This window comes from Thalassophryne amazonica, chromosome 4 (genome assembly GCF_902500255.1).
Source record: "Thalassophryne amazonica chromosome 4, fThaAma1.1, whole genome shotgun sequence".
NCBI lineage: Eukaryota > Metazoa > Chordata > Actinopteri > Batrachoidiformes > Batrachoididae > Thalassophryne > Thalassophryne amazonica.
Genome location: NC_047106.1, coordinates 133,873,444 through 133,887,807, shown reverse-complemented (window position 1 = coordinate 133,887,807; position 14,364 = coordinate 133,873,444). Strand labels below are relative to the sequence as shown.

At 45.0% G+C, this 14,364-nt stretch overlaps 1 protein-coding gene across 1 annotated transcript; it reads right to left on the bottom strand.

Annotated features, from left to right (window-relative positions):
- Positions 1-347: 347 nt before the first annotated feature.
- On the bottom strand, positions 348-13,518 carry LOC117509045 (claudin-4-like). The gene is made up of 2 exons (XM_034168857.1): positions 12,990-13,518; positions 348-589 (listed from the first exon to the last, which is right to left on the bottom strand). Exons 1-2 carry the CDS (start codon positions 13,516-13,518, stop codon positions 348-350), a joined length of 771 nt encoding a protein of 256 aa, XP_034024748.1.
- Between the last annotated feature and the right edge of the window lie 846 nt (positions 13,519-14,364).

The window sequence follows — 14,364 nt, the reverse complement described above, 5'->3', positions numbered from 1 at the left end:
TGATGATGAACACTGACGGCTCACTTTGTGTGGTAATTGAACCCTGAGGGCACATTTAGGGCAGTGATTGTGGTCACTGGGACCACATTTTGTGATGTAATTCAACACTACAGGCACATTTAGGTTGGTAATTGAACACTGGGGGCTCAATTACGGCAGTGATTGTGAACACTGGGGGCTCATTGAAGTAAGTGATTCTGAACATGAGGGGAACATTTAGGACAGTTGATTGTGAACACTGGCGGCAAATTTAAGGCTGTGATTGTGAACACTGGGGACACAGTTAGTGAGGTAATTTAACACTGGGGGCCCAGTTAGGGCAGTGATTGCGAACACTGGCAGCACATTTAGGACAGTTGACTGTGAACACTGGCAGCACATTTAGTGAGGTGATTGACCACTAGGGGCACATTTATGGCAGTGATCGTGAACACTGGGGCCACAGCTGGCCTGCTGAGTGGAGAGTCATCCCGCTGGTAGGCGCGGAAATCAGGGTGCTCGCTCCTCTTCAGATTCTCATGCACGGCAGGTGAGTGGCGCTGATGAGCGGTGATGCGCAGCAGGTAAGACCCGGCTCTGTGTGCGCCATCTGGGGGAATAAACTCAGAACTACACAAAGGGAAAAAAGGGGAAGGAGTGAGAGGCAGGGCAAAGGCTAACCATGACACCGTCACAGTAATAAGGTCGGTGCTGTTCTGTGATTGTGAACACTGGGACACATTTAGGTTGGTAATTGAACACTGGGGCCTCAATTACGGCAGTGATTGTGAACGCTGGGGGCACATTTAGTGATGTAATTGAACATTTGGGGCACATTTAGGGCAGTGATTGTGAACACTGACAATTCAGGGCAGTGATTGTGAACACTGGGGGCCCATTTAGGTTGGCAATTGAACACTGGGGCCTCAATTACGGCAGTGATTATGAACGCTGGGGGCACATTTAGTGATGTAATTGAACATTTGGGGCACATTTAGGGCAGTGATTGTGAACGCTGGGGGCACATTTAGGGCAGTGATTGTGAACACTGGGACCACATTTTGTGATGTAATTCAACACTACAGGCACATTTAGGTTGGTAATTGAACACTGGGGGCTCAATTACAGCAGTGATTGTGAACACTGGGGGCACATTTAGTGAGGTGATTGACCACTGGGGGCACATTTATGGCAGTGATTGTGAACACTTGGGGCACATTTAGGACAGTTGATTGTGAACACTGGCGGCAAATTTAAGGCTGTGATTGTGAACATTGGGGACACATTTAGTGAGGTAATTGAACACTGGGGGCCCAGTTAGGGCAGTGATTGTGAACACTGGCAGCATATTTTGGACAGTTGACTGTGAACACTGGCAGCACATTTAGGACAGTTGACTGTGAACACTGGCAGCACATTTAGGACAGTTGACTGTGAACACTGGGAGCACATTTAGTGAGGTGATTGACCACTAGTGGCACATTTATGGCAGTGATCGTGAACACTGGGGCCACTGGTGGCCTGCTGAGTGGAGAGTCATCCCGCTCGTAGGCGCGGAAATCAGGGTGTTGCAGGTTTCCGTGCCAGTCTTGAAGGAGAACTGAAAACTTGGAATCTGGGACCAGGACCAGGCGGGGACGCAAAGAGCCAAAACCGGGAGCTTGAGTTTATCATCGGGAAGCTCCGACATTTTAGGCGCTTGGAAGCTGCAGGAACACGCGGTCAAGGTCACAGAGAGGAATCAGGCTCGGTCCTCACCTCATCCATCTGTGGATCATGGGTCTTCGATCATGGAAGCATCTGGAAAGGCTTATGGATCGTCAGCGTAGACTCTGGCCTCAGGGCAGGAAAACCAAGCAAGGATTCGGTCACAATGAAATTGTTGTGAAAGTGTAGTGACACGGACCCACAACAGGGGGCGTAAATGAACGGTCAGTAGATGAGCCAAAAAGTAACAATTTAATGTTGTGAAATGTGCACAACGAAATACAGACAATCTCAGAATATAATTACAGTCAAATCACAAAGGTGACGTGTGGGCAGGCTCGAGGATAGAAGACGTCTGTCCTGAGAAGAGCTTGAACCACACGATTTCCGCCGCCTCTGAACCTGGTGAATACTGGAGCCGCCAAGTCCCGAATTCCCAGGTGATCACCGTCCCCGACTGTCGGATCTGGTACTGCTGGCGAGAACAAAGACAGTCAAGTGTAGGTGTGTGCACACCCAGTAACAATAACGGTGGGAATGCCACCTCCACCTCTCACTCAATATGTAGCAGAGTACCGCAGTGATCCCTCAGAGGAAAAGAGTGCCGTCCTACACTCACTCAGCCTCCACAGGAAGAGGGACCGGTACTCCTGCAAACACTCACAATATACAGCTTATTAGTAACACAAACGGCTGAGGATATTACCTCCAATGAAGTACGATATCTTGGCAACGAGGTGGAGATGACGTCTGGTCTTTATGGAGTGAGATGATGTTGAGTAGATGGGTGACAGCTGTCAAGAGATAATGAGTGACAGCTGTCACCCCCGGCTGTGTCCGTGGCGGCAGCGCCCTCTCGTGCCTGAAGCCCGCACTTCAGGCAGGGCGCCCACTGGTGGTGGGCCAGCAGTACCTCCTCTTCTGGCGGCCCACACACAACAGAAATACTAGCATGGGATTATATAGCCCGCTCCTCATCAGAGGCTCATGCACGGCAGGTGAGTGGCCGTGATGAGCGGTGATGCGCAGCTGGTAAGACTCGGCTCTGTGTGCGCCATCTGGGGGAAAACACTCAGAGCTACACACAGGGTAAAAAGGCAAGGAGAGAGAGGCAGGGCAAAGGCTAACCACGACACCTGCACAGTAATAAGGTCAGTCCCGTTCTGGTCAAAGAGGTCTTGGGACACAACTTATTTACCTTAAGGCAGACAAAGAGGCCAGCAGAAGCCTTAAAATCCCTCATCACAGAGCCTGGGTTTGACTTTCAGCATCAGGTGAAACACAGCAGGGAGTTCATGCAGCGCAGGTCAAGGCAGGTCTCCAGGTGGGTAACTTTTGTTAAGTATAATGAATGAACTAATGTGACAGAAATACATGTGAGCTTCATTAAAATGAACTTCTCATTTTTTTACAGTGTTCATATCTTCAGTAATTCTGCGTGTAGTGGCGCCTTCTTGTAATATAATCATAATATTAATGAAGAAAAATGTGGGAATTCAAAGGGCGACTATTTAAATTTTCACGCTGTTGAAAAAGAATTGGCCGAGTCTCGAACCTGCGGCGAAGGGGGTTACAAACAGCACACGCTTTTCCTGCTACGCTAACAAAAGTATGACATCATCACAGAAATAAAGCCTTATATGGACATCTACCTATCTATTTTTGCAAAGTTTTTAAACAGTATCCTTTTTTTTTTCACACCAGATATGCATTGCCGACTTTTAAATGGTAGATGACTGCGGTATTGTATCACTTCCTGTTCCGGAGCACAGCGGTGTTTTTCTGTATCTGTTAGCTGTCTAATCTGCGCAGTTAGATTGATCTAGTTATCTAGATTACGATTTGTTTCCCAGTGTAATCTTCACGTGCCTTAAATAAAGCACTCCTTCTGCTGAATCACCTCTAAATTATTTACACATTATTCACTTTGCGTGTTTTTAGGAATCCGCTAGCTTAGCGCAGCTACTACCTCTTAGCCGGTTTAGCATGGCGGCTTCTCCTGTCTCTCCCGCACTTTTCTGCTCTGGGTGTGAAATGTTTAGTTATTCCTCGGCCTCCTTTAGCAGTAATGGTACCTGTAATAAGTGTAGCTTATTCATAGCTTTGGAGGCCAGGCTGGGCGAATTGGAGACTTGGCTCCGCACCGTGGAAAATTCTACAGCTAGCCAGGCCCCTGTAGTCGGTGCGGACCAAGGTAGCTTAGCCGCCGTTAGTTCCCCCCTGGCAGATCCCGAGCAGCGGGAAAGCAGGCCGACTGGGTGACTGTGAGGAGGAAGCGTAGTTCTAAACAGAAGCCCCGTGTACACCGCCAACCCGTTCACATTTCTAACCGTTTTTTCCCCACTTGGCGACACACCCGCCGAGGATCAAACTCTGGTTAGTGGCGACTCTGTTTTGAGAAATGTGAAGTTAGCGACACCAGCAACCATAGTCAATTGTCTTCCGGGGGCCAGAGCAGGCGACATTGAAGGAAATTTGAAACTGCTGGCTAAGGCTAAGCGTAAATTGGTAAGATTGTAATTCACGTCGGCAGTAATGACACCCGGTTACGCCAATCGGAGGGTCACTAAAATTAACATTGAATCGGTGTGTAACTTTGCAAAAACAATGTCGGACTCTGTAGTTTTCTATGGGCCCCTCCCCAATTGGACCGGGAGTGACATGTTTAGCCGCATGTTCTCCTTGAATTGCTGGCTGTCTGAGTGGTGTCCAAAAAATGAGGTGGGCTTCATAGATAATTGGCAAAGCTTCTGGGGAAAACCTGGTCTTGTTAGGAGAGACGGCATCCATCCCACTTTGGATGGAGCAGCTCTCATTTCTAGAAATCTGGCCAATTTTCTTAAATCCTCCAAACCGTGACTATCCAGGGTTGGGACCAGGAAGCAGAGTTGTAGTCTTACACACCTCTCTGCAGCTTCTCTCCCCCCCTGCCATCCCCTCATTACCCCATCCCCGTAGAGACGGTGCCTGCTCCCAGACAACCAATAACCAGTAAAAATCTATTTAAGCATAAAAATACAAAAGAAAAAAATAATATAGCACCTTCAACTGCACCACAGACTAAAACAGTTAAATGTGGTCTATTAAACATTAGGTCTCTCTCTTCTAAGTCCCTGTTGGTAAATGATATAATAATTGATCAACATATTGATTTATTCTGCCTAACAGAAACCTGGTTACAGCAGGATGAATATGTTAGTTTAAAATGAGTCCACACCCCCGAGTCACACTAACTGTCAGAATGCTCATAGCACGGGCCGGGGCGGAGGATTAGCAGCAATCTTCCATTCCAGCTTATTAATTATCAAAAACCCAGACAGAGCTTTAATTCATTTGAAAGCTTGACTCTTAGTCTTGTCCATCCAAATTGGAAGTCCCAAAAACCAGTTTTATTTGTTATTATCTATCGTCCACCTGGTCGTTACTGTGAGTTTCTTTGTGAATTTTCAGACCTTTTGTCTGACTTAGTGCTTAGCTCAGATAAGATAATTATAGTGGGCGATTTTAACATCCACACAGATGCTGAGAATGACAGCCTCAACACTGCATTTAATCTATTATTATAGACTCTATTGGCTTTGCTCAAAATGTAAATGAGTCCACCCACCACTTTAATCATATCTTAGATCTTGTTCTGACTTATGGTATGGAAATAGAAGACTTAACAGTATTCCCTGAAAACTCCCTTCTGTCTGATCATGTTATGTGTCGATGCGGGTTGAGGAGCGGACCTGCGTCGGACAGAACCCAGCGCTAAAAATAACCAGAAAGCGGTTCCAAAACAATTTATTTCTTTACCCTCTTTGGTGCATAACAATGTGTACAACTAAACAGTGTCTTTCTGGTGGAGTGACTGTTGGCACGCTCTCTAGCACCCATAAGGATCAAAGCCCGGCGCTCCTGGACCCACTACCACCGCCAAACACCCCCCAGGTGGACATGACAAACTGACTCTCTGTGAAGCAAAGAAGAGGTGAGGTAAGTCAGCAGTTACAACAATATCTTTCAAAAGACACACGCTATCAGCAACACATTCAGGTCTATATCTTTTTTAACTTTATGCAAATGAGCAGCTTCTCAACAACAGGTGGAGGATCACTCATCCGCACGCCAAAGCAGTGAGAAGCAAGCTGCACAATTCTCATCACAATTCAAGTATACTGTGTAACAAAACACCAAGTTACTATCAACAATTAGTCAAACACTTAATTACCTGACAGCATGTGTCCTCACCCTTCCTTGCTTCACGGGCTCGATGTGTCAAACCCAGGTGCGGTCCTCAGCGTCTCACAAATGAACATCACAAGGTCGAGTTCCCGGCAGTTCTGCTTGAATCACACATGCCTTAAATGCAGAACGCCATCCAATTATCTGCTTCAGCTGAAAGGTTGCATGTGAGCACCAGACACAGGTGCTACACATGATGTTGATGAGGGTGAGGATTCTTCAGCCAGCACCTTCTCCACAGACAAATCAGTTCTCATGCCACCTGAAGAGCAAAGAAAAGAAAAGAACACCAAACATCCAGCCACACCCCCCAACACACAACAGTACCCCCCCATCAACGGGAAGCCTCCCGGCGAGCCGAACAGACCAGGCCCGAGAACAGCACCTCCCTCCGGGTCCACGTCAGGAAGCAGACAGCACCACGCTCCTAAGGTCCACCACAGACAGCAGGACAGGCACCGCAGCTGGAAGGCCGGTTGGAATCAACAAAAGCCCCAAAACATTCCCCAGTACAATTCAACACACCGAAAAAAACATAAAACCCACCCAACACACAACAGATCATTTCTTAATAACATTTACATTTACTCTGATGGACTACCCAGCAGTGGGGAATAAGTTTCATTACACTAGAAGTCTTTCAGAAAGCACTGTAACTAGGTTTTAAGGATATGATTCCTTCTTTATGTTCTCTAATGCCATATACTAACAGTGCAGAGTAGCTACCTAAACTCTGTAAGTGAGATAGAGTATCTCGTCAATAGTTTTACATCCTCATTGAAGACAACTTTGGATGCTGTAGCTCCTCTGAAAAAGAGAGCTTTAAATCAGAAGTGCCTGACTCACGTGGTATAACTCACAAACTCGTAGCTTAAAGCAGATAACCCATAAGTTGGAGAGGAAATGGCGTCTCACTAATTTAGAAGATCTTCACTTAGCCTGGAAAAAGAGTCTGTTGCTCTATAAAAAGCCCTCCGTAAAGCTAGGACATCTTCTACTCATCACTAATTGAAGAAATAAGAACAACCCCAGGTTTCTTTTCAGCACTGTAGCCAGGCTGACAAAGAGTCAGAGCTCTATTGAGCTGAGTATTCCATTAACTTTAACTATTAATGACTTCATGACTTTCTTTGCTAACAAAATTTTAACTATTAGAGAAAAAATTACTCATAACCATCCCAAAGACGTATCGATATCTTTGGCTGCTTTCAGTGATGCCGGTATTTGGTTAGACTCTTTCTCTCCGATTGTTCTGTCTGAGTTATTTTCATTAGTTACTTCATCCAAACCATCAACATGTTTATTAGACCCCATTCCTACCAGGCTGCTCAAGGAAGCCCTACCATTATTTAATGCTTCGATCTTAAATATGATCAATCTATCTTTGTTAGTTGGCTATGTACACAGGCTTTTAAGGTGGCAGTAATTAAACCATTACTTAAAAAGCCATCACTTGACCCAGCTATCTTAGCTAATTATAGGCCATCTCCAACCTTCCTTTTCTCTCAAAAATTCTTGAAAGGGTAGTTGTAAACAGCTAACTGATCATCTGCAGAGGAATGGTCTGTTTGAAGAGTTTCAGTCAGGTTTTAGAATTCATCATAGTACAGAAACAGCATTAGTGAAGGTTACAAATGATCTTCTTATGGCCTCGGACAGTGGACTCATCTCTGTGCTTGTTCTGTTAGACCTCAGTGGTGCTTTTGATACTGTTGATCATAAAATTTTATTACAGAGATTAGAGCATGCCATAGGTATTAAAGGCACTGCGCTGCGGAGGTTTGAATCATATTTGTCTAATAGATTACAATTTGTTCATGTAAATGGGGAATCTTCTTCACAGACTAAAGTTATTTATGGAGTTCCACAAGGTTCTGTGCTAGGACCAATTTTATTCACTTTATACATGCTTCCCTTAGGCAGTATTATTAGACGGTATTGCTTAAATTTTCATTGTTACGCAGATGATACCCAGCTTTATCTATCCATGAAGCCAGAGGACACACACCAATTAGCTAAACTGCAGGATTGTCTTACAGACATAAAGAGACATGGATGACCTCTAATTTCCTGCTTTTAAACTCAGATAAAACTGAAGTTATTGTACTTGGCCCCACAAATCTTAGAAACATGGTGTCTAATCAGATCCTTACTCTGGATGGCATTACCCTGACCTCTAGCAATACTGTGAGAAATCTTGGAGTCATTTTTGATCAGGATATGTCATTCAAAGCACATATTAAACAAATATGTAGGACTGCTTTTTTGCATTTACGCAATATCTTTAAAATTAGAAAGGTCTTGTCTCAGAGTGATGCTGAAAAACTAATTCATGCATTTATTTCCTCTAGGCTGGACTATTGTAATTCATTATTATTATCAGGTTGTCCTAAAAGTTCCCTAAAAAGCCTTCAGTTAATTCAAAATGCTGCAGTTAGAGTACTAACGGGGACTAGAAGGAGAGAGCATATCTCACCCATATTGTCCTCTCTTCATTGGCTTCCTGTTAATTCTAGAATAGAATTTAAAATTCTTCTTCTTACTTATAAGGTTTTGAATAATCAGGTCCCATCTTATCTTAGGGACCTCGTAGTACCATATCACCCCAATAGAGCGCTTCGCTCTCAGACTGCGGGCTTACTTGTAGTTCCTAGGGTTTGTAAGAGTAGAATGGGAGGCAGAGCCTTCAGCTTTCAGGCTCCTCTCCTGTGGAACCAGCTCCCAATTCAGATCAGGGAGACAGACACCCTCTCTACTTTTAAGATTAGGCTTAAAACTTTCCTTTTTGCTAAAGCTTATAGTTAGGGTTGGATCAGGTGACCCTGAACCATCCCTTAGTTATGCTGCTATAGACGTAGACTGCTGGGGGGTTCCCATGATGCACTGTTTCTTTTTATTCACCTCTTTTTGCTCTGTATGCACCACTCTGCATTTAATCATTAGTGAGCGATCTCTGCTCCCCTCCACAGCATGTCTTTTTCCTGGTTCTCTCCCTCAGCCCCAACCAGTCCCAGCAGAAGACTGCCCCTCCCTGAGCCTGGTTCTGCTGGAGGTTTCTTCCTGTTAAAAGGGAGTTTTTCCTTCCCACTGTCACCAAGTGCTTGCTCATAGGGGGTCGTTTTGACCGTTGGGGTTTTTCTGTAATTATTGTATGGCTTTTGCCTTACAATATAAAGCGCCTTGGGGCAACTGTTTGTTGTGATTTGGCGCTATATAAATTAAATTGATTTGATTTGATTAGATAAAAGTTAATGCCGTTTAAACAATTTCAACAGGTTTTCAACTGAAATGCCCTTTCAAGTTTATTAAGGATAAATATAACGCATTGATGCTTTCCAACTGCCCAGTTGCATAGTGTAGAGGTTAAGGAGGTGCGACTGGGTGTCAATAATCACTTGTTCGATTCCCCCACCCTTCTGTCTGTTTAAGTCAATAGGTATTATCGCCAGCCAGTCAGCCTCGAGTCAACCCTTTTTTTTCTTTGTTTTTAATTAAGCAGATTCTGAACAACTTGACAACAAATACATCAGCAGCCATTTCATTTATTTACCAAAATTTAAAGCTTGAAATAATTTGTGGTGAACAAATGGGCAAAAATAATCAATAAATAAAATAATTGCAGCATATATCAATATAAAGTGTTATTGGACATGATGAGCGGTGATGCACAGCCGGTGAGACCCGGCTCTGTGTGCGCCATCTGGGGGAATAAACTCAGAACTACACAAAGGAAAAAAGGGGAAGGAGCGAGAGGCAGGTCAAAGGCTAACCATGACACCTTCACAGTAATAAGGTCGGTCCTGTTCTGTGATTGTAAACACGAGGGGAACATATAGGGCAGTGATTGTGAACCCTGAGGGCACATTTAGTGATGTAATTGAACAATTGGGGCACATTTAGTGATGTAATTGAACAATTGGGGCACATTAGTGAGGTAATTGGACATTGGGGCACATTTAGGGCAGTGATTGTGAACCCTGAGGGCACATTTAGTGATGTAATTGAACAATTGGGGCACATTTAGGGCAGTGATTGTGGTCACTGGGACCACATTTTGTGATGTAATTCAACACTACGGGCACATTTAGGTTGGTAATTGAACACTGGGGGCTCAATTACGGCAGTGATTGTGAACACTGGGGGCTCATTGAAGTAAGTGATTCTGAACACGAGGGGAACATTTATGGCAGTGATTGTGAACACTTGGGGCACATTTAGTGAGGTAATTAAACACTGGGGGCCCAGTTAGGGCAGTGATTGCGAACACTGGCAGCACATTTAGGACAGTTGACTGTGAACACTGGGAGCACATTTAGTGAGGTGATTGACCACTAGGGGCACATTTATGGCAGTGATCGTGAACACTGGGGCCACTGGTGGCCTGCTGAGTGGAGAGTCATCCCGCTCGTAGGCGCGGAAATCAGGGTGCTGCAGGTTTCCGTGCCAGTCTTGAAGGAGAACTGAAAACTTGGAATCTGGGACCAGGACCAGGCGGGGACGCAAAGAGCCAAAACTGGGAGCTTGAGTTTATCATCGGGAAGCTCCGACATTTTAGGCGCTTGGAAGCTGCAGGAACACGCGGTCAAGGTCACAGAGAGGAATCAGGCTCGGTCCTCACATCATCGATCTGTGGATCATGGGTCTTCGATCATGGAAGCATCTGGAAAGGCTTATGGATCGTCAGCGTAGACTCTGGCCTCAGGGCAGGAAAACCAAGCAAGGATTCGGTCACAATGAAATACTAGCATGGGATTATATAGCCCGCTCCTCATCAGAGGCTCATGCACGTCAGGTGAGTGGCCGTGATGAGCGGTGATTGCGCAGCAGGTAAGACTCGGCTCTGTGTGCGCCATCTGGGGGAAAACACTCAGAGCTACACACAGGGTGAAAAGGCAAGGAGAAGAGGCAGGGCAAAGGCTAACCATGACACCTGCACAGTAATAAGGTCGTCCCGTTCTGGTCAAAGAGGTCTTTGGACACAACTTATTTACCTTAGGCGAAAAAGAGGCCAGCAGAAGCCTTAAAATCCCTTCTCACAGAGGCCTGGTTTGACTTTCAGCATCAGGTGAAACACAGCAGGGAGTTCATGCAGCGCAGGTCAAGGCAGGTCTTCAGGTGGGGTAACTTTTGTTAAGTATAATGAATGAACTAATGTGACAGAATACATGTGAGCCTTCATTAAAATGAACTTCTCATTTTTTTTACAGTGTTCATATCTTCAGTTATTCTGCGTGTAGTGGCGCCTTCTTGTAATAATAATCATAATATTAATGAAGAAAAATGTGGGAATTCAAAGGGCGACTATTTAAATTTTCACGCTGTTGAAAAAGAATTGGCCGAGTCTCGAACCTGCGGCGAAGGGGGTTACAAAGCACACGCTTTTCCTGCTACGCTAACAAAAAGTATGACATCATCACAAGAAATAAAGCCTTATATGGACATCCACCTATCTATTTTTGCAAAGTTTGTAAACAGTATTCCTTTTTTTTCACACAGATATGCATTACCGACTTTTAAATGGTAGATAAAAGTTAATGTCGTTTAACAATTTCAACAGGTTTTCAACTGAAATGCCCTTTCAAGTTTATTAAGGATAAATATAACGCATTGATGCAAACCAACTGCCCAGTCGCATAGTGTAGAGGTTAAGGAGGTGCGACTGGGTGGCAATAATCACTTGTTCGATTCCCCCACCCTTCTGTCTGTTTAAATCAATAGGTATTATCGCCAGCCAGTCAGCCTCGAGTCAACCCTTTTTTTCTTTGTTTTTAATTAAGCAGATTCTGAACAACTTGACAACAATACAGTCAGCAGCCATTTCATTTATTTACCAAAATTTAAAGCTTGGAATAATTTGTGGTGAACAAATGGCCAAAAATAATCAATAAATGAAATAATTGCCGCATATATCAATATAACAGTGATGAGCGGCGATGCACAGCAGGTGAGACTCGGCTCTGTGTGCGCCATCTGGGGGAAAAAACTCAGAACTACACACAGGGTAAAAAGGGAAGGAGCGAGAGGCAGGTCAAAGGCTAACCATGACACCTTCACAGTAATAAGGTCGGTCCTGTTCTGTGATTGTAAATACTGGGAGCACATTTTGCGAGGTAAATGAACATTTGGGGCACATTTAGGACAGTAAAAACACCAGTAAAAATAGAGCAGCCAGCCAGCCAGGACTCAACCCTTTTGTTTTATTTTTTGTATTTTTTGTATTTTTTTTTTATAATTAAGCAGATTCTGAACAACTTGGCAACAAATACATCAGCAGCCATTTAATTTATTTACCAAAATTTAAAGCTTGAAATAATTTGTGGTGAACAAATGGGCAAAAATAATCAATAAATAAAATAATTGCAGCATATATCAATATAAAAGTGTTATTGGACATGATGAGCGGTGATGCACAGCCGGTGAGACCCGGCTCTGTGTGCGCCATCTGGGGGAATAAACTCAGAACTACACAAAGGGAAAAAGGGAAGGAGCGAGAGGCAGGTCAAAGGCTAACCATGACACCTTCACAGTAATAAGGTCGGTCCTGTTCTGTGATTGTGAACACTGGGAGCACATTTAGTGAGGTGATTGACCACTAGGGGCACATTTATGGGCAGTGATCGTGAACACTGGGGCCACTGGTGGCCTGCTGAGTGTAAGAAGTAAGAAAAACAATCTATCAATGAAACAAGTGAAAAATAAGGAGAGATTGGTGAAATGAGAGTATTTTACTCGTGTGGTGAAGTGTTACATCTTTTACAAATAAAGCAGCATGAAAAATCTTTTGGTGAATCAAAAATTGTTTAATCTCAAATATGATTCAAACAAGATGTTTCAGAGACTCTTTCACTGAGTCAGATTTGTAAAATTATGATCTAACAACAAGTCCTTTACATTTTTGGAGTTCAGTTCTCTTAGAAAAATAACAAATAAAATCTGCTGTAAATAATCCAGTTCTTGAGTTCCACATCAGAGGGGTTGTGATCAGAGCTCATGCTGGTTGTGGGTTCACGTCCTCCTAAACGTTCAGGTCCGTGCTCTGGACCACCTGCTGCACTTCAGTTTAAAAGTGCACCAACTGGAGGCCAGAAACGTGCCCCCCATCAGCATCAGGGCAAAGGAGGTCCAGCCGAGGTACAGCGCCGGACCCCAGGTTCGCCGCAGCAGAACAGCGCTCTCCAGTGGCTGACTGGTGTGATGGCACGTCCACGCCACGGGAACCAGCAGCAGGATCGCACACAGCACAAAGAGAGCACCAGAAAGCACCTTGATCTGGCCCCTCTTGGGGAAGAACACGGCCCCGACTGTACCCGTCACCACAGCCAAGGCCCCGGCTCCGATGGCAGCCATGATGAGCGCTCTCCACGTACGTAAGCTCCCAGACAGAGACATGAGGGACTTGTAGAAGGAGCAGTGCAGGCTCCCATCAAGGTCGAAGTCCCAGTGGTCCCATTCCAGCCACACCCCGTCCCAGTAGACAGGCAGAGTGGCTGTGGTGTTGTCCAGGGTGCCGCTGACGTTCCACAGAGCGAGGCAGCGCGTCAGAATGGCACAGAGCCACCCGGTGAGGCCCAGAACCAAAGCCGCCAGCTCCAGCTGCCGCTCCATGACCTGGCCTGCTGTGTACTCTCTGACCACACGTGCACGCTCTTACAAGCTCGTGGTCGACTCTAATCCGAACTGGAATATTAAATATTTTTGACTCAGTTAGCACCAAGTTTTCAGTGAGGAAGAGATTGTGCTGTTAGAGGTTCAGGTAGATTTGTCCAAGATTCACTCAAACTGCAGCTACACACTGACTGACTGACTGCCAACAGCTGAAAGTCCACAACTGACCACATATAAGTGACTTTAAGCACAAAGCCTTGGATGACGTCACAAAGACAGTTTCAGCACAGCAAAAAACAAACAAAAAAACTGCCGCTTTGACGTCATACAGAGTGCTGTGCCGCTTCGAATGGGATGGCGCGAATCTATCAATCAATCAATTTTATTTATATAGCCCCAAAATCACAACAAACAGTTGCCCCAGGCGCTTTATATTGTAAGGCAAGGCCATACAATAATTACGTAAAAACCCCAACGGTCAAAACGACCCCCTGTGAGCAAGCACTTGGCGACAGTGGGAAGGAAAAACTCCCTTTTAACAGGAAGAAACCTCCAGCAGAACCAGGCTCAGGGAGGGGTAGTCTTCTGCTGGGACTGGTTGGGGCTGAGGAGAGAACCAGAAAAAGGCATGCTGTGGAGGGGAGCAGAGATCATCACTAATGATTAAATGCAGAGTGGTGCATACAGAGCAAAAAGAGAAAGAAACACTCAGTACATCATGGAACCCCCAGCAGTCTAAGTCTATAGCATCATAACTAAGGGATGGTTCAGGGTCACCTGATCCAGCCCTAACTATAAGCTTTAGCAAAAAGGAAAGTTTTAAGCCTAATCTTAAAGTAGAGAGGG